Genomic DNA, 25,976 nt, shown 5'->3' with positions numbered 1-25,976 from the left:
AAACATATCCAATATTCATCTCTTTGTCCATACTTGTAACAAGATAACTCGCTGTTATCCTATAATAATGAGAACAAAGTTGAAATCATGCGAAAACAACTTAAATGAACTAATTTCTATTGGGAAACCACTCATATTATCTTGAGATAGTGAGATAAATAAGTTTAAATCTTGAGAAAACAACTGGAAATACTCGTCATCACCACAGAAAACAGTTAATCAATTTACCTATGCTTCTGTACATTTATATTTATCATAGAGAAGGCAATATGGTATATTTGGCAATAGCATATCTTTGTTCATGCCAATAAAGCAAATTTGAATTGAATTGAATTACTTTCATGTGAACAATGTTGTGATATTGGTGTTATTAATTATGACTTAACCGAATACAAAACAACGTGGTGTTTGTTTGTCTGATAATATGCCTGGGCATGTTTCAGTCAGCCTTTAGGTTTTGAAAATATTGCTGAGGATCATGGGAAAAGGGTAAAAGCGCGAGATTTTGTACATTTTTTTGAGAACGTCCAAGCATAATTATTTGGCTTCAAAATAAAATAAATGATAACAACCAAAAACAAAAAAGTAAGTCAGTGACCATAGAAAAATATCGCACTTGTGAGACGGCTCTTAAATGATAAAATACCATACACAAAGAAACCGCTGGATTGCAAAGGCGCAGTTTTATTTTAGTTCATCAAACACAATGTATTTTATTTTGGAATATGACCGGAAGTTACCGTGCGTACAGCAAGGCTTGACGGCTAACTGCGCCTGTAATAAAGACAACTATACTCCAGAGTGTTTCACTGCTAAAACCTTCACTTTTATACAAACTTTAAAATGCAAAATCACTGTGCTGTGCAGAATTGTTCTAGTGGTAAATCAGACCCTCAACCACTCTTCAGGTTTCCGCTCGATCCTGAAAGGTAACTAATGCTAATGCCGATCAGACAGCTCCTAGCTGAGGATGTTCAACTGTGGCTGAAATATAGGCTAAGTATCTATTTTAAAACCGTGCATATCTTTGGTTAAACTTGCGTTCAAACACAGTTCACTTAGAAGCATTTGATGTCACTGTTTATCTCGTGATACTGTTTACGTGAGTATTGTAGATCCTAATGTGCAATCTTCATTCAAGTTTTGATAGATTCACGTGCTTCTCTGTTCACAGGCACATCACTGAGACATTTGCAGGTGGTTGAATATAGTTTGACGAAGCCAATGCTTTAACATTGTTTGGTCCAATTGAGTAAATTACTTTTTCCAAAATGTTCAGGTGATGCAGATCTGGTCAATTATTTAACATTTCTCTTAAGAAATTACACGAAAGATTGTTTTCACTGCAGATATTCAGGCAGGGAAAGGCTCCAGTCTACAAGATAACTGTACTAAAGACTAAATTGAATGTGGATATTCTTTCCAAGGTTATTATAGTTTTATATTTTTCATTAGTTTTTATTTTGTTTTGACCTTTAGTTTTTATTTTTTTTTAAAATGCTTTGTTTTAGTTGAGTTTTTATTAGTTTCAGTATTAGCTTTAGTCTTTTTTGTAATATGGGTTAGTTGTCTGAGGCAAGATTCAAAAAGTTAACTAAAAGCATGGTGTAATAAAAACTCAAAACATCATACCATTTTCAAAAATGTAATCACCTTGGACAGATGAACAAACATCCAACATATTGTATTTCACAAAAAAATGGTCACAACAACAGCAGTACTTAAAACATGTAATACTGAGTTTATGTATGAGATAGATTGACAAAGATGACTAAAGACATTTTCTGTATAATTTTAGTTCATTTTAATTAATTTTGTAAACTCACAATACAGTTAGTTAGTTAGCGTTTTTTTTGTAAATCCTCATTTTTATTTTTATTTCAGTTAACGAAAATGTTTTTTTTACCTCTCCATTTCGTTAGTTTTCGTTAAAGATAATAACCTTGATTCTTTCCCAGAGTCACTATTTCCATTCATTTAAGATTGGGATAACTTGCAGTGGATATGTTGTTGAATTATTAATTCTTTCCTTAACCTCAAAGCCAAACAATTTTTTCAAGTTAAAACATGTCTTAATTCTGTGATAACTTTTCCTCCGAGGTCCCAGAAGTGGGTTGAAAAATGCCAAAGAGAAGACCTCACAGGCAAATCACCAGACCAGCTGAACAGATACTACAGACTCTGTGGAAAACATTTTGAGGCATCTTTGATTGAGAAAGTGAGTAACTGAAAGGACTCAATCTCTCATACTGCTAATCATTCAGTCAGATATTGTTTGAGTTAACATTCATGTATCCAGTATTATTATAGTGCTCATCAAGAAAGTAATGTAAGTTTCAGGCAGTTCCAATACAATAAATCTCTTTATTTAGGGTTTAAAAAGTTGTTGATGACCCTTTTCTTTGCTTGTCTTTATCCTCAGGATTCTCAGAGTGCAGTGTTGAAGGATAATTCCATACCCACAATCTTTGATGTTCCAAGCCAACCAAAAAATGGACAGGGGAAGCGCACTAAAGTGATGGTGGGTCAGCAGATACATATCAACAATCGATGCTTATAAATGGAGAAAATAATTGATCATTTGTTATTTTAAATCTTGTGATAGTGGTAAACTTTCAAATAATGACCAATGTTTTTATTATAAGTGATAGTTTTACAGAAAAAAAATCAAATGATCTTTTCAACAACATAGAGGAATACGTTTGTACTACTTTTGCCAGCAAACAATTGTTTTGAGTTAGAATGGATAGAAAAAGAAATGTAAAGATATTACATTAATAATTTGGGAAACACTGATTAAATGTTTTCACCATTTCTGACATTTCTAAAATTACATGACTAAATGGTTTATCAAGAAAATAGCTGATAGGGTGAACAACAACAACAACAACAACATTAGCTAGTTACCATAGTTTCTTTGTAATCATGTTCTAATTTGACTTGTAATTTTTTGTAGACCCCAGAAGATGAAACCGTGAGTAAGGGAAGAAAAAGTAAGTTTAAAAAATCAACACACATTTGTAATTTTTGGCAAAAAAATAATGACTCCTGTTTCTCCTTTTTAAAGGAGAGGTTATTTTTATTTTGATATCTGTCTCACAATTTTGTTTGTTTCCCTGTTAAGAAATGAAAAAGACTCAGACAGAGGAAACTAAGGCAGAGGAAACTAAGGAAGATGTCCAGGTGGTCTTAGTGGAGGACGAATGCAAAGACTATCTCAAGTCTTTGTTTGAAGTTCTTGTGCTGCTAGGAGAGCAGAGCATTCCTCCAACGGGGCCAGGTGACAACAAACAGGAAGGTTCAAGCAACTTTCAGGCCCTGTTAGAATATCGCATGAACTGCGGAGATGAAACCTTGAAGAAGAGATATGATGAGAGTAAAGAGTGTTGCTCCTCGGATCAGCTGAATCAGCTGATCGAGGTGTGTGAGAAATACATCCACAGTAAGCTGGTGGAGAAAGTGAAACTTAACGGCTTTTTCTCCTTACTCACTGATGATCTGGTGCAGATCTCAGGAGAATGGTTCCTCCCTGTCTTCCTCCGTTATGTGGATCAGTCCAACTGTCAAAAGGAGAAGTTTGCTGGATTCTTGCCCTTTGAAGGAGATGGAGATGCACTAGCAGAGAAACTACTCTCTGAACTGACAGACAAATGGGGCTTAGATATGGAGCAATGCCGAGGGCAAGCACATTCCTGCTCTGGGACACATTTCAGTAAAATAAAAACCTTTGCTGCAAAACTGTTGGAGAAATATCCAACAGCTTTGCCCTCTTTGAGATCTACTCGTACTTTAAACGTGTCATTGGCAAATAGTATGACTTCATCAGGTGTTCAGCTTGTCATGTCCACCTTAAAGAAGGTTGACGCATTCTTCAGTCAGTCCTCTATACTGCAGCTGGAGCTTGAACACGCCATTTCCATTTTCTACCCGGACAAAGAGGAGAAAGCCAAGGAGCTGAAGGACATCTGTAAAACCAGCTGGACCGAACGAAACGATGCATTTGAGGTGGCTGTGGAAATCCTAGAGGCGATGCTTCTCTGTGTGGACAGCGTGCACGACAACGAGGACATGAGGTGGAGTGATCAAGTCACAAACGATGCCTTAGAGATTTCAAAAGCGCTGGCAGATTTTGAGTTCATCATGGCATTAGTGGTGCTCAAAAACATAATGAGACTGACTCAAGCATTTGGGAACAATGTGCAAGGGAAAGCATCTGAAGCACATTTTGCTGCGACCAGTATGAAAGCTGTCCTCCACTCCCTAAAAGAAGTGTCAGATAACATCGATGTGTATCACGAGTTCTGGAACGACGAGGCAGTTAACCTAGCTGCTGCCATGGAGATCCCAGTCAAGATTCCTCGCTCGTTTTTGAGGAAGCATCAGTTGGAATCCGGAGCCGTTCGTCCAGAGAGTTACTACAAGGAGCACCTGTCTGTTCCTGTGGTCAACCACATCATCAAAGAACTGAATGAACTCTTCTGTGAGGACCACCTGAAGGCTTTGAGGTGTTTGTCTCTGGTCCCTGCAGTCATAGAGCAGCACAAATCCACTGAACCTGAAGAAGAGTGTGTGCAAGTGTTTAAGAATGACATCCCCAATGCAGGATCCCTCACTGCAGAGCTGCACTGCTGGTGGGTGAAATGGAGCAAAAAGGGTAAAGGTGAAACTGTGCCTGCTAGTCTCCATGAAGCACTGCAGCTGGCCGATGTGAAGTTCTTCCCAAACATGCTCGCAATTATGAGACTGATCGGAGTCCTGCCTACTTTGGCTCTGGAGGACGACGGTGATATGGCGTACAGACATTTTCAGATGTACGTGGAGAACACACCTGACAGGTTCAAATCAAAGAGTCTTGCTCTTCTGAACATGAACTGTGACCTTGGTTTTGATTTGGATTCAATGGTTGAGCTCTTTTTGAAGACGTACCCTGACAGAGAAGGGGTGTCGAAGGTAACTGTGATGGAGTAGTGTAAATATAAGTAGGCCTAAACTCTGTCACATCTGTGCTCCCTGTCACTGCAGACATACTGTTTCTGGAGTAACATATTCTGTTCTGCTCTGCTCTGTTTTCTTTTTTTTTAATAAAAGTGTAGAATGTAAAGAATCAGTCTTTGGATGAAAAATACCAGACTTGGTTGAATATTTTTGCTCCTTAATACTCATGCTCATGTCATTTTTTGGAGCCTTTAGTAACAACGCTTTAAACACCACATGAACTCACCAGGGTGGATGAGTCCATAATTCAGCTGGGCAAGTCCATTCCCTCACACTGTTGCTGATGTAGCTTGTAATGGTTTTTATTATAAGAGTTCCAGTTAGTACCCATGTAAGCCTTGATATAGTGTTTTTTTCTATATGAATGTTCTTCTGACATTAAATAATTATATAAGGGAGAGCTGTTGTTAATCCCTTAATTTGTCCACAGGCAGTCTTTTGGATTAGATTACCTTGGGTTACATTCCAACATCCAGTATTTTTCTTTTCCCTGTTCCTGAAATATGTCTCTTTTTTTATTTAACAAAATTCAAAGTGCTAACATGCTCTGAGACTCATCCAGACAACTTGAATGAGCAGAAATGTTTTTTTTCCCCAAGACTAAACACATTTTACTCTGACATAGATTGGTATGAAAGCTAATTAAAGTTCAATAAATGACCCATGCAGTGTTAAAATGTGCCTGATTCACAGACATGTCTCCAAGTTTTTTGTTCTTTTGGACTTTTATTAGGTACAAGATGAGCTGGAGAGTCACAAAGTAGTTTGAAGCTTTAATGCTTCTCCTGTGAACACAGAACACAAAGCCTCAGAAGTGTCTCCTACCCACTAACATACACGTTGAGTATTATGAATGATGTGAATTCTTTTGATTTAATAGCTAACTCCCTGGGTTCTCTGAGAGTCATAATTCCTCTGTTTGGTGTGGATTATGTCTGGTGTTTAATCTGATATGATTAGAGATTCCATCCATTCAGCCTGTCTTCACAAACCTTCTTTACTTTATTTACTTGAAAATGAATTCCAAGCACCTTTTGTAAATTGTTCCATGTTGGTGCTGATATTCCTATGTTTGTTGACCTTGGATGAAAAAAATTTATGAATTACTCTCACCTTTTCTTTGTGTGAGACGGTAGCTGTGGACTTTTTGTTTTACTGGATTTCATTACATTGTGACAAATAATCCAGAACCATTACCATGCGTTAATTGTTAGAGAACTTTTGTATTTTATAATACAATTTAAACATGTTTGCATTATCTTCTTTTGTATGATGAAGCCATATTAAAATTGTCAATCAATGTGTGGATTGGGGTTCTGGCTTAGCTCAGTTGGTAAAGCAGGTGTCGCATGGTACAAGGGCTGTTCTGTAGCAACATCATTTCTGGGTTGTCATCCCCTCTCTCTCCCCATCATTCCTGTCTTTCTGTGAAGCTGTCCTGTCAAATTAAAGGCACAGACAAGCCCAAAAAAAAAACAACGAAAAAACGGAATGGATGACTGAAGTTCTTAAAATATGTCTGAAATTTTAAGTATACCTTTTTTTTTTGTCACACACACTTGTGTTTTTATTTATTTACTTATATTAATTTAGTTCCAGGAAGGTTGGGAATTGTACAGTAGTTGGCAGCAGCAGGAGTTGATTTTTGAAAGGACAGAGCTTGAATACATTTTACAGTTTTTGAATAAGCAATTAAACACCTTTCCACAGAGTCTACAATGCAGTAGCACATCCAACGGATTAGTGATGCATTTTCTACATTCTCAACTTAAAGTACAATAGCACCACCATCTGGACTACTGGCTCACAAGACTTTAATTTCATGCAAGTGAAGGCAGACAACATGGTGAGGGGGAAAAAGAAGAGACAGAAGAGAGAAAACAAAAGTGACAGTGAATCGAAGGCCCATAAAAGTGACTGCAAATGTATTTCTTGAATTTAATAGAATGCCCCAGTGGTGTGCACATTTTGATGATCATGGTTGGTAAGGAACAACTGTAATAAAAGGTGACATGATATTAATGTTCATCAGTTTTGATGACAAGAAAAATCCAACTTATCATTAATAAATTTCATATTTATATGGTCACTTAATTCCACAATTAAACTAACAGGCAGAAAAAACCCTATAATGTATTTCTATCTACATTATTATAGTCTTTTTCGTTTTTGTTTAGAAATGACAAGTCGTTAGGTGACTGCACAATATTTCTTCACTGTACTCGAAGTTACAGTACTCATTGTTCTTTTTAGCCAAGACACATGTTTGCATATTTAAATTAATGGTTCATGCAAAAAGGGAAGTGCTGGATGTGAGTAAGGATATTGCATCAGAAAGATTTGAAGAGTTTATTTAAGGTGTTGCATAATAACGACATGAATTAAATCTGCTTTACTAAGTGTGAAAACAAGGAAGCTGAAATTCAAATCAGAGAGTATTGAGTCAGAACAAGATTAGACCTGTAGCCCATTGACGTGTGCAGACGCTTACATTCATATCATACAATATATAATGTCTAACAAACCCCTTCATAATGGGATTTACATGTTTAATCATAAGTAAAAATGGACAGGAAGGATATTTTATAATATTGATCCGCATTTTGGAAATGGAGTTAAACGTCAATTATGGAGTCGAACTTTCAGAATAGAATAGAATAGAGTAGAATAGAATAGAATAGAATAGATCTTTATTGTCATTGTCCATTGTGCAACGAAATTGAGGTGCAACCCATTTCAGTGCAAAATATGCGTAAAAGAACAGTAGTAAAAGGAAATAAAAAAACATAAAAACAGTGGACAAACATAAATAAATAAAGATAAATAAAAACACGAGACACATCCAGCTTTCAACAGGCAGGCGTTCAGTGAACAGGAAGATTACACAGTCCCATTTTATATTGCATTACATGGCATTTAGTGCACTTATTGCTCTGAGATAAAAACTGTTTTTCCAGGTGGTGGAAAATAAAACAGTTCTTATTCGCCTGTAGATGATGTTATATATAATTCCCCAAAGTCTTGCCCCCATACTCTTCCACACCTGTGTCTTCCCTAGCTGATATGTGTATTGTTTGGCACTCGCTGCTTTGTTATAATGAAGGCTGTGAATTCTCTTGACAGTGACACTCTTTGGTCAGGCCTGGTGGTGCCACTATGCCCTCTGCTGGTGGACATTTTCTACTACACTGTCCAGTTCCTGGTTGATGGGATAACACGCTTTCGGCGAGTCTTGGCTCAGCAAGGAACATCAACTTTTCAAAGCATGGAAATAGTAGGTTCTTAGTTTGCCAAAAGGACAATAATAAGTGACAATAACGTTGAAACTAGAGTGCGTCGGCTGCAGCTCCTGCCCGAGGCATGACTCTGTAGACTCTCCTGCAGGTTTGCTCTTAGTAGGCTTGCTAGGCTAGCTAAGTGGCTAGCTAGCTAGCTTCATTGCAGTTCAAAATGACTGACTCCTGCGCTGCAGAGAACTGTGATTACCAGCGAGGAGATTCAACTGACTCCACTGCACTGTTCAGCTTTCCTTTGGACCCGGAACGGTAAGAGCTGCTCTTCTTTCATTGAGAAAAGGGTCAAAGTAGAGCCACTTAGCATGCAAAATGAATATGTTAGCTTCCCAGTGTTAGCGTTAGCTTCACATCATGTTGGCTAACAGTGACACAACTGTGGAAAATGGCGCAGACTAACGTTAGTGAAGAAAAGTCCGAGTGAAATCTGATCCTTTCTTTCATTCAAAGTCAAATCACCTCTCTGTGGTTTAATATATACACAATAACTTTATCAAACGAGGACTTCGACTTAAATTACTGAAATAAACGAGGATTCAAAACTTTTTCTTGCCATGTTTTAAATCAGTCCACGACACCTCCCGTCTCGATACAGTGGAAACGATCATGGGGACTGAAACAACTATACACCTGTTTTGTTGTTGTCCCAGAACTGCAGCTTTTTAATGCAAATACTTTAAAAATGTAATCCCTTTATTGTTTTTCCAATTTTGACAGCCTACAATATAAGTGTTATTATAATACATTTAATAAAGAAAACCGTTCACTCTTTTTTTTTTTGTAAAATAAAAGATACTACAATTTAAGAAAACTATTCAACACTCATCAAACCAAAAAGCCTTAACATATTTAATAGCTATACATCAGATTCAAGATTCAAGAAAGCTCTATTGCCAAGTGAGCTCGCATACACATGGAACTTGACGTGGTGAATGGAAAACAGGTCAACAAGACAGTAAGGACAATAAATATATAAACCTAAACACTAAAACAAATATTCTAAATAAAAATACTATCTGTACAAAGAAAGGTATATAAGTACTTTTAAAGACATGAAATAAGTTAAATTTGCCTAAGCCAGAGTGCACATGTAGTGGATGAATATAATAATAATAATAATAATAATAATAATAATAATAATAATAATGCCTTTATTTGTATAGCACTTTTCAATACAGGTAACAAAGTGCTTCACAAAAATAATAAAAACACAATAAAGGCAATGAAGCAATAAAAACAAACAGACAGTAAAAGCAGAGATACAAAGTTAAAGATTAAAATAAATTCACAAAATAAAAGCTTTATGTCAAAAGTTTGTCTTGAGTAGTCAAATAAAATGCGGGACTGATTCTGCAAGTCTGATTTTCTTATAAGATATGTTATGGAATAATTTACAATATTGCACATGGATATTGAGGTATTGCACCGGAAATCCAAGTATTGCACATGTATGTGAAGTATCACAGGAGTCTTTAGCGGTTTACAGTACAGTGTGATTGTTCACCAGGGATAATATTAACATTTCTAAACTCTTCCCTGCTGATCCTTTGATTGTACTCCTCAATATGTTGTATTACTTTAATATTGTTACATAGCTATGTTGAATGATTGATTCCTGTTAGTCAATACTCCACAGAAATGGTCTGTTACTTCTCAACAGCGCACTGTTGCTATAGATACAGCTCTAATAGCAGACTCTGGTGGACTAACTGCAAAACGAAGTCCTGGGTGCTGCAGTGTGTTTACAGTGGAGGGGGAAGAAAACAGGAGAGAACCATTGAGAAGGAAGGAGAGGTTAAAGACACAAACAATGTAGACTACCACTGTGATATCTAGAAACTGAAGGTAGCACCAGAGTGAACACTGAACAAAGCATGATGTGGGATAAGGCAGTGTTTAGGGACTGATAAATGACTTACTGATAGTACAAGCCAAATCTCATTAGGTGCGGTGCTGATTCATGCAGACCTGTTCACCTGGTTTTGCTTCCCCATAAGTGAAAGTGTTAACTTTAATGTGAGCAATAACAGTGAAGTAAGCAGAGTCGAAGAAATATGAAGTTTAAAGTGAGTAATAATAACGGGTTCACTATAAGAAGGCCATAGTTAATAGCTAATATGTACTCAGCGTAGTAAAGGTTGTTGTACTGGACTATTTTCAGTGTTAATGTTATTGTAAAAAAAAAAAAAACAGATCCATATTGGTGTCAAAATAAATAAAAGTTCAGTCAGCATAAAATAAGCTGTAAAATGTATGTTGAATGTTTTTTTATGGGGGAGGAACCCCTTCAGTATGAGGCAAGTTCTGCTCACTGTACAACCCTCTCACTACAGGAACCTCTTACTTGACTTTGTTCTTGTTTTTCTCTAAAACCCTGGAACATATCTTTGGAAATTCACTTAGTTTATGATAACACAGAAGTTATTAAAAATGATTAACTGAATAAAACCCTAAACTATAAAGCGAGCTCATTTTAAAATTCAACTTTAATTTTAAAACTATTTACATTTGAATTTAAAAATGTTCAAAAGTTAATTACTATTTGAGCTATTTCCATCATTTCATATATTTTATCATTTTGCTAATTTATTGTTATTTCATTTAAGGTAAAGATAGGATTAAGTTTGATGCCTTAGGTGTCATTAATATATTTCAGTACTCACTTTGGTAGGTTGATAGTTTTGCACTGGGTGACGTGTATATAGACGAACAGGTAAGATAGGAAGGGCAGATAGCAGAGAAGATGAGTGTTTTTTTTTACTGGGATAGGCGAGAGCACGATTGTTTGTAAGACGCCTTTATGTTTATAAAACACCAAAGACACTGCATTTTTGGCTAGACATTTACAACGATCCACTCTCCCTTTGCCCGTGGCCGCTTTGATTTGGGGCTTTGTTATTTGTAAATTGACAAAGTAAAATAGCCACTACAATTACAAATACAAAAAACCTGTAGAACTGACAGAACACATATAAAAAACATATGTAGTACCCCTTAACTGAACATGTTTATTTTCTGAGATGCTGGTGGGACTGATTATAGGGGTTTTATTTGTCATTACAGTTTATTTAGTATCAGTTTCACAACTGTATGACAAAATTGAATGAGAGCTGCACTTCAGGTGACTGAATTTCACCTCTACATCTCTGTTCGATAATCGCAGCCACCAAGCCAGAGGAAAGAGAAAAACAAGAAATAAATATTTTTTGTCCATCTCTGCATTTCTCTTAATTTGTTACTGTTGATTTTAATATAGCACTTGAATGATATTGGGTCTAATTCAGACAAGGAAATCTAATTTACCTTGGGGGGAACAAATCCATCCACCCTCATTCTGTTAATGCTTTAAGAAAGTTAGCTGAAAAATATAATTTAAATTACACGGAAACAAAAGAGCTGATGTAAAATGGTAAAAGGAGGCTTTAGTCAATAGACAGATATAACTTTGTTCTCTCCTTTAATCAAAAGTGGTGCTGTGGCTTGCTTGTATTTTATTTGTGTCCGTAGATGCATCAAAGTGATTTAATTGTTGCAGACGTGAGCGCTTGTTAAACATCCCTGTTAAACTCTTGAACCATGTCATAACCCTCATAGAGCTTCTGTCTGTTTGTCAAGTTGTATTTTAATGCAGTGCCATTTCATTATATCTGATTAAATGATTTGGCCTGATGCCTGTTTAAGTTATATGGATGTGGGCCCATCAATTAAGTCCTCTCTGCACCTCCCTCTCTTTTCAGATGCAAACAATGGTTGGAAAACTGTCATCGACAGGATTTGGTGGCAGAACCTCCTGAACGGTTGCATGAAGAGTACAGACTTTGTGCAAAGCACTTTGAGCCCTCTGTGATCTCTCAGCAGGTAAGACACAAAACTCAAGCCCATTTTCCTCAGAGTGTGCTGTTGTTTTTAGAAAAGAAGAACTGTCATTCTGTGAATGGACACTCTGCCATTATTGTACGGTTATAGCATTACTGTTAGGCAAATATATCACATGGTAATGGGTAATGACTAGGATGCAAATTGTAAGTATTGTCTGTAATCGATATTTGGAAATGTTAATGATCAATTATCAATTAGTCAGGGAGAAAAACATAGCTGTTTCCTGCGACAAAAGCAATACCAAAGGTGTTGTTTTCCCTTAATCATATATTTTACACAGCAACATAATGCATATAGCAAACAGTATTACATAGCTGTAGAACATACAGCCGTACAAAGCTGCCTAACACCCTGAATATTAACATATAGTCAGATAGAGAAAGGCTCAAGTTACTATATATGGAATTTCTCCAACAAGAGGTCTGAACAGAAAAATACATTAGACTCAGTCTCCAGTCTTCTGCCTATTTGTTCTCACTGAGACAAAATAAGGATGTCCACGTGTTAGGATGTCTGTCGAGAGCGCAACTGGGTCACTATCAGTCTGACTGTAGAACACACACTCAAGAGGAACCAGTGTTGCTGGTATGCAGAGATACGCTTGCTTTGCCAGGCTGGATTTTCTGCGTTGATTATCTATCAGTCTGTCAGCTTTCCTATCAGTAAAGGCAAAACATTACTATACATAATATATATATTATGTTATAACTAAAAATAAATATATAAATCTTCTGACTCCAAACCCCTGAACTAAAAGTCAAATCAAATTATAGATTTAAAGAATCCTTTAGGATGAGACATCATGCTCACCCTGGCAGGGTTCCAGTCTGCCTTAAAAAAGAACCGACTATTAGAGCTGTGCCACATCATGCCGTCCACAGTAATACTGGTACACATTTTGATGTGATACAAAAGTGTCATATGGCAGCATAATTGATTTAAAGACTAGATGAAGTATGACGCTACAGAACAGAGCCAGGCAGACCAACATGCTCGCTGATCAAAGAGCTCTGCCTCCTCTCTGTGTCAAAGCTGATGTTAATGTTTACAGTGAAAGAGCATAGTGGTTCAGTCATCAGGTAAACTTACCTCTCTGCTCTCTAAATCTGATGTCAGCTGATATCAGTAGCATTAAGTGCATGTCTTCACTTCGTTGACTCTTTTTGGGTCTGTCTGCGGCTTTAACATTGGATGTGTGCTGGAATGGCTCCACTCCATTTGAGTTGACACAAGCACAGCAGGGAGTAACCTCTCCTTTATATCAGTTCTACCTGCTTAAAGGTGTTTTAACTGAAGACCTGTTCATCTTTAACGGTGATGGTTAAAAGAAGCAGGCTGTGGCTGTGACTCATAGTTGAAGGAGCTACCGTTGACTCTTTATTTATTTTTTTATACTTTATTTTTGTAAACAGGCATAGTTAGACAGCACAGCTCAGTGAAACAGAAACAGTAGGTCATCTATACATCCTTGTTAAAATAGTGGAAATAAAGTCAGTTCATGCAGTAATGGCTTATTAATCCCTCAATGCTACGTACACAGTCCATTTTTCCCAGTAATGCAAACATTTTTCTACTCTTAGGTTTAGTGAGTAAGTCATTCTTTCCATATCTTCAATACTAGACTTGATTTCTATCCACTCAGTGTCTGTTGGAGGATTGGGTTGCAACCATTTTCGTTTCACAGTCTTTTTGCTGGCTTACCGTTGACTCTTTAAAACAGCTGAATGCAGCTTTTGGTTGATGAACACGCTATTTCCAACAGTTCTTCACAATAAAAGTCCTAATTTATAATGTTGGAGTGCCTTTATTTTGAAAAGGCCACACTAGGAATGTTTTCAGCTGCAGGAACTTAAAACAACTCCTTACTCTGTCAAAATAAAGGCGATGTGCACACCACGTGAACATTTTGAGGCCATATTGCCCACCCCTACCGACTACACATTATCCTTTAGTTATGAAGTAAGCCTTACCCTTGCTGGCAGCCTAAATAAAATCCCAGAGTTGCAACAACTCCAACCATATACAGGGTCAGAACAGAATAACCATTCAGACTTACTGGTTGTACAAATTGTTGTAAAGTCATATTGACTGTTTCTGCAAAAACAGACATTTTATTATGAAATCACTCAAAGTTATTCCTTTTTTTTGTTTGTGTGTTTGTTTTTTAAAATAAGATATTAAAGGTTTATTAAATATTCAAACAAAATATAGAAAAATCAGTAGTGGTTAGTTTTTGCAGTAATTCTCTGTGTGCAAACTTTTCACTGTTTAAAAAAAATGTTTTGTGGAATAATAAAGAGATTAATAAACATCTTTCTTTCTTTCTTTCTTTCTTATTTTTGTATTTATTCAGAGCGACTCCAGTTGTGTTTTAAGGGAGGATGCTGTTCCAACAATGTTTGACTTTACAGCGCCTGTGAATAATCAGCCAGCCTACAACAGGAAACGAGCCCATGATCATGTGAGCGTCCTTTTTAAAACTACTCTTCTGCATTTCTGTATGACACTTTTAAACACTAAAACCTTTACCTGTGATTCTCCTTTCCATCCGACCAGTCGGAAGAGGGAGCTTCTTCTGTGAAGAAAACAAAAGGTACAGTCACTGCTTTTATTTAATCTTGAAACTATTACTTTTTTCCAATCCCTAGCAAGCATTGGTTAATAATGGCACTGGTCTCTGGTGCTTGTCTGCCATCATGTTAAACATTTCACTGTGGCTTCAACAGCTGGCTTTTGATGTCGTGTCCTGCCTTCATAGACTTATCTCCAGAATCTAATCTGACCTCAGTTTTGATCAATGCACGTTAGCAAGTAACAAAATAACTCACCTTCTTGAGTTTTAGCCACCATTTAATTGCATTTGCTCTCACTATAAATATCAATCTGCTTATTTCATTAGCCTTTTTAAAATGATCTGTACCTTTTCCTTTTTAACTTAGAAAACAGAGAAACAACAAGGGTGGCATTGGAGACAAGGGACTCTGGAGAGAACAGTGCAACGCCTATACAGCAGAATGAAAACCAAACCCCAGAGGATGTAGCCGGCTCCAAAGCAAAAGAGACTCTGAAAGTATATTTCAAGGAAATCCTGGCATTGACTGGATTCAGCATCAATGGTGAAAACATCAACGCTGATGAGCCAATCGGAAGTGCCAGAGGTCAGCAGACTCTCAATCGAATCTGTGTGGAGAAAGTTGACAAGAAAGAAATCCTTCAGTACGGTGAAGACTTCATGCGTGAGGCGATCAAGAACAGCCTCAGACTGGCTCGATTCTTCTCCATTCTGCTTCAGGATGTGACGAGCATAGAGGGAAAGGAGCAGATTCCGGTTTTTGTCAGGTCTGTCACAGTGGATGGGTTCCCACAGAAACATCTCATTGGGTTCTTGCCATGCGAAATGGATGCAGAAAATCTGTTTTACATGCTGCTAGCAGAGCTGAGAAACAAGTGGGGGCTGAGGATGGAGCACTGCAGGGGACTGACGTATGTGGTTACAGGAAGCATGTGTCAGAAGATGCGAGACCTCACTTGCAGGATTCTGCAAGAGTTTCCACAAGTGGTCCTGTCACCGAGTGACCCATATGCCTTCAACATATGGATTATCCGCTGCATGCCAGTGCCCTCTATTCAGAAGGTTGCAGACACTGTAGAGGAAGTGGCCTCGTTACTCAGGAGAACACCAGAGCTGTACAAAAGGTTGGAGGGAAATATCCAGATGACATACGGGCACATTAAAGGGGAAGCAGACAGAGTAAAGGCAGCTCTTGGTGAGAACTGGGAATATGGGACTGATGCTTTTCAGACTATGTTAGATATCCTGGAGCCATTCCTGAATTGCATCAATGAGATGATTTCAAAGGTAGATGAGGATACTGCTGAACAGATGGCCAAGCTCAAGCCAATATTGAAGAATTTCAATTTCATCATCACCCTTGTTGTTCTGAAGAACACCCTCTGTTGTGTGAGCATCCTCAACTCAAGTCTCAGGGGAATAATCAGCATCAGCAGTACCTTGCAGTACACAATCTCCAATGCCTTAAAGCTGGTAAGCAAATACCAACAGGAGCTTGCAATACTCAACAGGAAGTGGTTTTCTGACGCAGTGGGGAGAGCAAAGAAGCTGGGAGTGGAGGTCACCAAACCAGAGATTGACCAGGGAGACACAGCTGAAACACCACTGGAGGACCTATACAGAGAAACTCTGGGCCGGCCAATCCTTCAGTATCTAGTCTCAGAGGTAAAGAGAGTGTTTAGCACAGAGATGGTGAGGATTCTCAGATGGCTTTCACTTGTGCCATCATACATGGCTGACCACAATTTCAGCATTCGCAGGGATAAAGTGGCAGATGCCAATCTAAACAACCTTGCAAGGCCTGACACGTTCTACGAAGAGCTTGGTTGTTGGGAAGTGAAGTGGAGGCACGCAAGCAAGCGAAGAATCCTACCAACTACGGTTTTTGCTACGCTCAAGATCCCAGACATCGGTTTTTACCCAAATGTGCAGAGCTTGCTGAGGGTGTTGGGCACTGTACCATGTGTAAATGCAGAGGCAGATGTGTATGGCCAATACCATATGGTGCTGGAAAGGTGCCATGCTTACCTGACAGCCACACCAGCGGACCAAAGACAGTGCAGAATGGCATATGTCTACGTGAACCAAGATGTGCACTTTAATGTTGAACACATGGTTGAGTCATATGTCGAGAAACATCCAGAATCCTGCAGTTGCTGCACATGGTGAGTGGAGTGTCTTTACATAATTATATTTAAGTTAAATGTTCCTGCCAACGTGATAAAACAGCAACTTAACCTGACATTACATCATCTTTGCATGTGTTACAGGATGACGACACAAAGGAGAAGCCTTCCCAAGGTGAAATGACTTTTGAATTATTTATTTAGCATTTTAAGAAAGTAGGGGAGAGGGGGGTTGGTTGTCCCACTTTTTACTGTTTTGATGGTTGCTCATCATCAAAACATCTTTCATTAGTCATTCCTACATTAAATTGAAGCTTAATGTGTTGGCTTGAAATGTGTATCCCTCTCATTTTCCAACTCATTGTAACAAATAGGCAATTAACTATCAAAGACACTCTGACACATTGTGACAACCAACCCCATCATGGGGATGGGGTTGGCAAATGTAGGGTCTGCACACTCCATCTCATTTCGCCATGCATGATTTTGCCAACATAGGGGTTGGTTGTTACATGTGACAACCAACCCCAAAGAGAATGTGACGACCAACCCCAACTGGATTTTTTTGCTAGCATCAAGTTTAACAACCATCTAACAACTAGTTAGCTAGCTAATAAAAATCTAAACTATAGCTTTCCCCTCACACTTTGTAAGGGTAACACTTGTTTTGTTATAAACCCATCGTTTAAAAGCCTAGAAGAAAAATACTGAGGAGCTGAATATTTACAATTTGACATGAAAAACACAAAAAGTCCTCTCACCTCAAGTTCAGCTGTCTTACTCCAGAGAAGACTATGTAGGTGAGCTCTGATCCTAATTCTGGAAATGTCCATACCCCAATTTGAGAGACAGTGCCCCCTGGTGGCGAGATATAACAAGTGTGCTAACCAACCCCATTGTCCCCTACAGGTTGGGTGCTTATTTAATATAAATGTTTTCAAATGAAATGACTGTCAGACAAAAAAAATGTAAAAGCTAGGCCAATACTGTTTTTTGTTAAAGTGCAACCTTTTCATGCAAACTATCTTTACTTAATGTACTTCCCACCTCTTATTTCAGTGACATCTCATGGGAACCATGCTGAAAAAGACACTGAGGAAGAATTACAAATCATAAACCTGGAGATGGACGCTGAAAGGCTTGTGGAGATGAAATGCGCTGAGACTGACAGAGATGCTCTTAAATCTGCTTTGCAGGCTGCAGTTGTGGCTGCATACAACAGTCAAAGCAGACATCGTACAGACACCTCTGCTCAGGATGGAGAAGTCGAGTATGTGACCAAGTCTGAAATGAAGGAAGTTCTCACTGTGTGTGAAAATGCTGTCAGGGAGGGAATCCTGACAGAAGTAGGGAATTCGTTCTTTTCCTTGTTCATCGACCGTGTGGTGAGGTTTGGGGAGAAAGATTATCTGCCACTTTTTCTCAAGTTTGTGGACAGTTTTGATGTCATGCGACTAGAGTTGATGGGATTCCTTGAGGCAGATCTTGATTGCGATTCCATGGTCCAGCGTCTCCACGAAATAGTCACTGTCGAGTGGCGTCTGGATCTGAATAATTGTAGAGGTCAAGCATACCTGGGCTCAGGTGATGTATCCTACAAGCTGAAAGCCTTTGCTTGCAAAGTCCAGGAGAAGCATCCTCTTGCCATAAGCACACACTGCTCTTCATACTCTTTTAACACATGGTGGTCAAAATCCATCCCGGTGCCTGCTGTTAAAAGAGCCTTGGATATATTTGAAGATGTTCTAATGTTTTTTGGCAGCAGTGTCACTCTACAGAAACAACTAGACCATGTAATAGACTTTGGCCTGAGAGAGAGCTATGAAAAGGTACAAGAATTACAGGGGACGTTCTGCTCCCTTTGGCAAGAGAAGCATGATTCTTATGAGGTGTTTGTGCAGATGCTTGAGCCACTAGTCGAATGTTTGGAGAAAATCAAAAACAACCCACAGAGATGGAAGGCCTTTGTGTCCGAACAAGCCGGGGCACTCCTCCGCAAGGTGATGGAGTTTGATTTCATCATTGCAATGGTGATACTCAAGAATGCATCCTCTTTCACCAGAGAGCTGAGTGCAGGTCTTCAGAAGGACCACCTCAGTGCTGCATCCCAACTTTGCCAAATCAGCGGCATCGTGGCCACTCTGAACAGAGTAAAAACCAACATGAAAGTGTTTCACCAGAACTGGTTTGATGAGGCCTGTGCAATTGCACAGAGTCTAAGAGTGCAGATTGAAGTGCCTGAAAACGCAATGCCAAGAGACGGCATGATCAAGCCAGTTGGTTTTACAAAGATGCATTAAGTGTGCCCCTTGTGGATAACCTCATCAGTGCAGTGAAGGATCATTTTTCAGAGGACCACAAAGAAGCGCTAAACTTCCTCTCCCTTGTTCCTTGCTCAGTCACAGTGAGTTACATGTTTGAGAGTTTGAAGACAAAGCCACCCCTCTACAGCAGGGATCTCCCTGATGCTGACAATTTCTTCACTGAGCTGTGCTGCTGGAGAGTAACGTGGAAGACCAAAGTTGCATCTGTTACCATCCCAAGCTCTATCTTCCACACGCTGCGTCTGCCACTCATGCAGTACTTCGGGAACATCAATGTCCTTCTGAGGATCATGTCTGTGCTACCCAGCACAGCACTCGAGGATTGTGGTGTCGTTATGCGCCACAAGAAGTTTCAAGAGTACCTGAGAACCACGAATCCCAAAGATAGGTCCCCGTGCTTAGCTTTGCTTCAGGTGGGGACGGACTTCAACAGAGACCTAGACCACATGGTGACCCAGTGTTTGAAGGTTACCCCTCAAGCCTTGGAGGGTATCTGTCTGGTATGTAATTGTATTCTTTAATACAACTGTATGAAAAGTGTTACATTTGAGGTTTATTCTTTTATTTATTGCATGTAAGGCTAATTTTTATCTATGTGGATATATTTACAGGAAAAAGAATCAAAAAGTCTCAACAAGAACTCCGAAAATAATATGGAAGGTATGAATGTTCAAAATATTTTTTTTATCTCATTTATCCTGTAAGAGTACATCACTTCTTTATTGTTCATACTTAGTGATCAGAAGCAGTGTTTCCCTATTATTTGGATGTTTCTTATAACCTCTGTTTTTTTATTCCTCATTTATTTAGTTGTTTGTGTCAAAGAAGAATATGAAGAGCCCATCACTCAGCAATCTTCACACAATACTGAGATCCAAGACATGAAACCAGCAGATGAAAACGGGCATGTAGGAGACAATCGTCGAAGCTTGGCAACAGTGTTCAGACAGGCTGCAGTATTGGGGAAAAAGAAGTGCAGCCTCTTTGACCTCTCAGATGAGGACAAAGATCTCTTCAACCAGGAGCTGAGCATGTGTCACTGGTTTGAAAGGGAGAGCAAATGCACACCTTCTCTAGGTGATGATGAAGTGTTGAACCTCTTCATAAATGGAATCCGAGATGTCATCCTCAGAGAAATTCAAGAATCCCCATTCTTCTCGCTCATCACTGACAAACCAATCAGAATGGCTGACAAGACACACCTACCTGTTTTTGTCAGATATGTTGGAGAATCTGCTCCCAAAGTAGAGCTCATGGGTTTCTTACCATTCAGTGAAAGCAGTCATGTTGACACACAAGCAAAACGCCTGGCAAAGATCCTCACTGAAGACTGGGGCTTACCCATGTCTCAGTGTCGTGGACAAGCATTCATGCACTTAGGCTCTGGTTATAAAAGCCTGAAGAAAATGTCCCTGGATTTCCTCGAGAGCTACCCGCTCTCTGTCGCGACGCCTAGTGAGTCTTGCGGTCTTGCCCACTGGCTGTCAGGAAGTGTGCCTTGCCCTTCAGTAGCAAAAATGTTGGCTATCACAGAAGACCTGCTGCTATTCTTTGATGAGTCCCCTTGTCTGGAGGGGCAGCTCGCACAGGCTGTCGATGGGCTTTTGAATATGCCGAGAGAGGCCCTGGAGGAAATACCAGAAACATGTTGCTCAAGGTGGAAAAAGAGAGAGGACTTCTTTGATATACTTGCAGACACATTAGAGGGCATCCTCAGCTGCCTGGATGCTGTCAGCTCTAGTACCATAGGTGTCAAGTCCATGCATGCACAAGTGCTCTCCACTGCTCTGAGAAATATGGATTTCATTGTCACCCTTGTGATTTTAAAGAATGCTTGTTCTCCCCTTCGTAACTGTAGCACTGTCTTCCGCTGTGGAAACCCTGCTGATATTCTCTGTGAAGTGGAAAAAATCCCCTCTATCATAGAGACTCTCAACAAAATGTTAGAAAACGTGAGCACAGTCCACTCCACTTGGTTTGAGCAAGCGTTCCAACTCGCAACCAGGGTTGCTCCTGAACAAGTGTGCTTCTCAGAGGAAGCCAACAGCTATGATTCTCCTGAGATATACTACAGAGAAACCCTAAGTGTTCCTCTCCTCAAAAGTCTCATTGATGAAATGAAGTACAGCTTCTCAGATGGCCACTTGAAGGCCCTCTCAGTCCTGTCATTGCTGCCCTCGTGTAATCCACAACCCGTTTTGTCAGAGTCCACAGACAAGCCATTCAGCCTCTACCTTACAGATGTCCCTGACCCTGAAGCAGCAGAGCAGGAAATCAACGCCTGGGCTTCTGTTTGGCAAGAGAAATACCAAGATGTTGCTCCTCCATCATCTATCTCTGAAACGCTTGTTCATCCTGAGTCAAAGAGCCACCCCACCGTTTCCTTGCTGCTCAGGCTAGTGGCTGTCCTGCCTAGTGTTAGTATGGAGTGTGACCTGATGAAGACCACTTTGAATTCCTTGAGGGATCTTTTGAAAAATACTGTATGCAAAGGCAGCAGAATGGATCATGTGATGCTCCTCTCTCACTGCTCAACACTGCAAAGACTGCCAGAGGTCATTGACCACTGTACGGCCATTGATCCAGAAAGCTGTCCATGCCTTTTCCAGGTAAAACTTAAAATTGATTATCTTATCACCATGCTTTGCAGGAAAACTTTATTGTGGCATTTTAGCGGCCTTCCTAATAATTGTCATATTTTTCGTAGGTGATGGAAACTTTACAAAGACTCAGGCTGGTCACGGGTAAGTGCTTTCATGGTCCTTCATCATACACATATACTCACCTACACGACTCCCATGCATAACTTGTAAAACACAACCTCAGCAGTATTTTTTATGCATGTAGCCCACACTGAAACTGTACCAAATTTTGGGGTGAGCTGCATCTGTCGGCGTAAATGGAACATTTCACTCCGACTTTTTCTGGATTTTTTTCATTCAGCCCCCTAAATGTTTTACCAACAAGTAAAGGGGAGTCAATGTTTGAACCCAGCAGAGAAAGTCATGAACATTTTCAGCGAGTCAGTGGGCAGGGTTCATGATGTTTATGTCATGGTACCAGTGCAATCTTAGTGCATGTAATGAAGCTGCTTCATGCTCTGTTTTCATGCCAGTCTGGCCTTTTCCTTCATAATTTGATATTGTGAATATGTTAACATGTTGCATTAATATAAAGGCAAAAAACATCTTCCCATCAGACTACAACTACATCATATTGTACCTTCTGAGAAAATGTTCCAGAGCATGTGTAAAAAAAAAAAAAGCGTAGTGTTTTAAGTCAAGTCTCTGTGGGTTTTAACTTAATCATTAAACCAAATCGAGGACTCCCGCCTACTCTTGCATTTGAGTCCTTGCAGCTCAGCTTGCAGCCACAAAACTGGGGATTATTTAATCATGAACTGTTGTATGTGGCTTTTTAACTCTTCATGTGGTGGTGTTAGTTTGCTCTGCAATGGGGAAAACCTCTGAATGATTTGGCTCTCTGTTAAAGGTCAAGAAAGCAGAACTGAGAACAATTTCTAACCTATCACAATAAGAGTATCAACAAACAAATCAGTTTGCTTTGCAGAACCCTCCAGGCATGCATTTTTTTCCAATCAGTGCATGAGTTATACTTTTTGTCTTAAGCTACTTTATTCAGTGTTTTATCAATTTTAATCAACTGGTCTGTTTTAAGACTTCAGCTTGCAATGCTATATTGCTCAATGTAATATGATCAGCGTAAGATCACAAAACAAAAGATCATCTTACAAAATGCAAGTAGACTCAGGTTCTTTATGGTTAATGATTCTAACCTAAGACTTTTATGGGGCATCTCAAAATGTAAGCTATGAAATGACAAATAACCAGTAATTTGTCTGGTGTTAAAGTGTTTTTTTTTGTCTGTGTGGCTTTAAAATGTATTCTTTACTCTGTAAATCAGGAGGCATTGAAGATGACCCAATGGCACCAACAGTGTTGCAGGCCTCCAGTTTGGAGGAGAATCCGGCAGATGGCCAAGTGAAATTGGCTGCTAATGAAGTGATCCCAGAGGCCGCTCAAGGACTGAGAACAGCCATGTCTTTCTATGAGCCACAACTGCGAGAACAAATCCTGAAGGAACTCTGGGACTCTCAGTTCTTCACAGTAATAACAGAGCAAGCTGTTGATATTGATGGTGAGCTCTATGTCCCATTGTGCATCAGGTACCTGAACAAAGAGGACATCCAGTGTGAGGAAACATTAGCCTTTATACCTTTTGCTGAAGACCCAGTTGTCCTTGCAGATGCTATTGAGACGGCCCTGTCTCAGAAGTGGGGGCTGAATATGGAGTTCTGCAGAGGGCAGGCGTTGTTGAGTGTTGGTGAAGTAGGGGCTCAGATGAGGGCTGTAAGTTTAGCCATAGCTCAGAAATACCCCCAGGCTGTGAGAACGTCGAGCTCTGCTTTGTCTCTGAACATATGGTTGGCTAAATCCTCTCCTGCTCAAGAAGCAGCAGACGGCGCAGTTCTCATAGGTAAAATATTACACTGGCTCACAGAGGATGCTGAACGCCAGAACAAACTGGAAGACATGATCATTCATGTGTTCCAGCATGATGAAGCTAGGGGCAATGAGCTGAGGGACAAGCTGATCAAAAACTGGGACAAGAGTCATGACATGCACGAGGTGATGGTCGAGATCTTAGAAACTGTCATGTTGTGTTTGGCTGAGCTGAAAGGAGAGGTAAGCACTTCAAACCAGCAGCAAGCTTCACACTTCTTCGATGCGATTAGAAACTTTGAGTTTATCTTCTCAACAGTGGTGCTGAAGAACACCTTGAGTGTGACTAAAAAGCTCAGTCAGTCTCTCCAGGGCAAACCCTTAGATATGTTGATGGCTGTGAATAATTTACCTGATCTCAGAGCATCCATTGGTAAACTTCTGAGCGATATCGACACCCATCACAAGGCCTGGTTTGAGGAAGCCGTTGTGCTAGCTTCTAGACTTCATGTGACGATGTTGCATCCAGTGCTTCTAGAGCCATTGAGTGAGTTTTACAAAGAATCTATATGCACGAAAATTGTTCAGCACTCTATAGCAGAAATCGACGACCTCTTCACAGAAAAGGTATTGGATACCTTGAGGTGTCTGGAGATTGTGCCTTACGCAATGTCCAAAGTAGAAACCAGCATCCTTAGTGATCTCGTGTTCCGCTTGTACAAAGAGGACTTGCCTGATCAGGCTTCCTTGGACACCGAGTTGAAGTCCTGGAAGGAGAAATGGTTGGATCCCCTGGCAGGTTATCTCCCGACAACTGTGCTCGATACACTCAAGACTTCACAGATCAGAAGTTTTGTTAACATTGAGACTCTCCTCAGACTTCAGGTCATTTTGCCGTTTTCACGGAGAGAGAGCAACTTCAGGCAGGGGAAGAGAATCTTACAGGAGTTTATACAGCAGGAAAAAAGGTCCCTCACTGAGCTACATCCTCTGTAGGAGCTGCAGGTCTTCCGACATGGCATTTAGGTTTGAGAAATTTATTTGAGATGTCATGGCCTCCATACCTAAGAGCTAATGTTTCTCAATTCTAATTGAGGTCCCAAGCTCTCACTTAATCTGTGTGTACATTATTGATCTAAATTCTTTTGAGATTTTCTTTTTTTTTTTTTTATCCTGCAAACCAAGCCCTTTGTTATATTTTCATTTTTGTTCTTAGTTTGTACAGCTGTACTGCCCAATGGGACCAATGTCTTGGCAAAAAAAAGCAATGCTCCACTGACGGTTCTCAATGCTTGTGTGCCTTGATGCAAAACCAATAATTCACCCCATGTATCATGATAACACAGATGTTGACAGATGTCCCATTGGCGTTGACTGACTTCTGTTTCACTGTCATGAATTTATTACTATAATCATGAAATTGCACCCTTACCTTTTTTCCTGGGCACAAATTGAAATTGTTAGTTCCATCATGTCTCTTGATGATTTCCCATGTTTCCTGTCTCTTTGCAGGAATGAATTTGCTGTAAACGTATCTTTGAAAGAATGTTTCCTTGATAGGAAAAACCTTCATATATATTTGTCAAAAAATAAATAAAATGCTCCAAAAAGATGTTTTGTTTTTGGGTTACATTTCTTGATTTAAAGACTTATCAGTGGGGTTTAAATATTGTTATGCCTTTGAGATACCACAAGGTGGCGCCACAATATTTCCTTAGAAGTAATAACTGAATCTGAGGAGTGGCACTCTTAAAAAGGGGAACTCAGTATGCTTAAGTTTGCTGCTGAACAATCTACTCTGGAGAATACAAATTCCACTCCCTGCTCGGCTAGCTCTGACTGACCATCAGAAAACAAGATTTCACACACGTCAAGTCTTCCTTAAAAAAATAATTTGCAGGTGGTTCTAGCAAATAAAAGGTGGAAGCCTTGTAGAACTACCATCCATATATAGTCTTTTAATTCCTGCTCATAACAGCTCCCCAACCACAAACTAACCTGCATCACAAAGCAAGATACTTCCTTCTGCATATTGGACTTACATTAAGAGGTACAGGAAACTAATGGTGACCTATAAAACTATGTGACTTGGCACTACAGGTTTCCAGTGTTAATGATTACTGACTGAAAATAGGCAGTTCACCCTCCAGGCAACACTTTATAAAACATGTCTTTCATAATAGACCTACTGGTCAACAAGGATGTGGGCACAGGTCAGGTTACTAAGGTCATATAATCAGAGTTATCTCTGGAAACCTGGTCAATATTTATTTTACAATTATGTTTTAGCTCAGAGTGTAAGGTCTTTGCAATGCTGGGTATGT

The 25,976-nt window shown here is 39.4% G+C and overlaps 2 protein-coding genes across 5 annotated transcripts; both read left to right on the top strand.

The window, feature by feature from the left end:
• Positions 1–725: 725 nt before the first annotated feature.
• LOC117813204 (52 kDa repressor of the inhibitor of the protein kinase-like) lies at positions 726–5,687 on the top strand. Of its 2 annotated transcripts, none has more exons than XM_034684326.1 (5): positions 726–929; positions 2,101–2,218; positions 2,423–2,521; positions 2,957–2,993; positions 3,125–5,687. In XM_034684326.1, the coding sequence occupies exons 1-5, from the start codon at positions 844–846 to the stop codon at positions 4,966–4,968; spliced, it is 2,184 nt and encodes a 727-aa protein (XP_034540217.1). In that variant the 5' UTR covers positions 726–843; the 3' UTR covers positions 4,969–5,687. The 2 variants fall into 2 exon arrangements, with proteins under 2 accessions (XP_034540217.1, XP_034540218.1); XM_034684327.1 differs by lacking the exon at positions 726–929 and adding an exon at positions 969–1,102.
• A 2,451-nt stretch (positions 5,688–8,138) lies between these two features.
• On the top strand, positions 8,139–25,264 carry LOC117812470 (52 kDa repressor of the inhibitor of the protein kinase-like). 3 transcript variants are annotated; one of them, XR_004631226.1, is made up of 11 exons: positions 8,139–8,540; positions 12,026–12,146; positions 14,521–14,628; positions 14,724–14,760; positions 15,107–16,904; positions 17,010–17,040; positions 17,925–19,689; positions 19,801–19,849; positions 20,000–21,798; positions 21,897–21,933; positions 23,114–25,264. XR_004631226.1 is itself a non-coding variant. In XM_034683215.1 (11 exons), the coding sequence occupies exons 7-11, from the start codon at positions 19,279–19,281 to the stop codon at positions 24,646–24,648; spliced, it is 3,831 nt and encodes a 1,276-aa protein (XP_034539106.1). In that variant the 5' UTR covers positions 8,167–8,540; positions 12,026–12,146; positions 14,521–14,628; positions 14,724–14,760; positions 15,107–16,904; positions 17,010–17,040; positions 17,925–19,278; the 3' UTR covers positions 24,649–25,264. The 3 variants fall into 3 exon arrangements, 2 of the variants coding, with proteins under 2 accessions (XP_034539107.1, XP_034539106.1); XM_034683215.1 differs by having other exon boundaries at positions 8,167–8,540; XM_034683216.1 differs by lacking the exons at positions 19,801–19,849; positions 20,000–21,798; positions 21,897–21,933; positions 23,114–25,264 and having other exon boundaries at positions 17,925–19,690.
• The last annotated feature ends 712 nt before the right edge of the window (positions 25,265–25,976 follow it).

This window comes from Notolabrus celidotus, chromosome 5, assembly GCF_009762535.1.
Source record: "Notolabrus celidotus isolate fNotCel1 chromosome 5, fNotCel1.pri, whole genome shotgun sequence".
Taxonomy (NCBI): domain Eukaryota; kingdom Metazoa; phylum Chordata; class Actinopteri; order Labriformes; family Labridae; genus Notolabrus; species Notolabrus celidotus.
The sequence above is the reverse complement of the archived record's forward strand: the minus strand, read 5'-3'. Positions and strand labels throughout refer to the sequence as shown.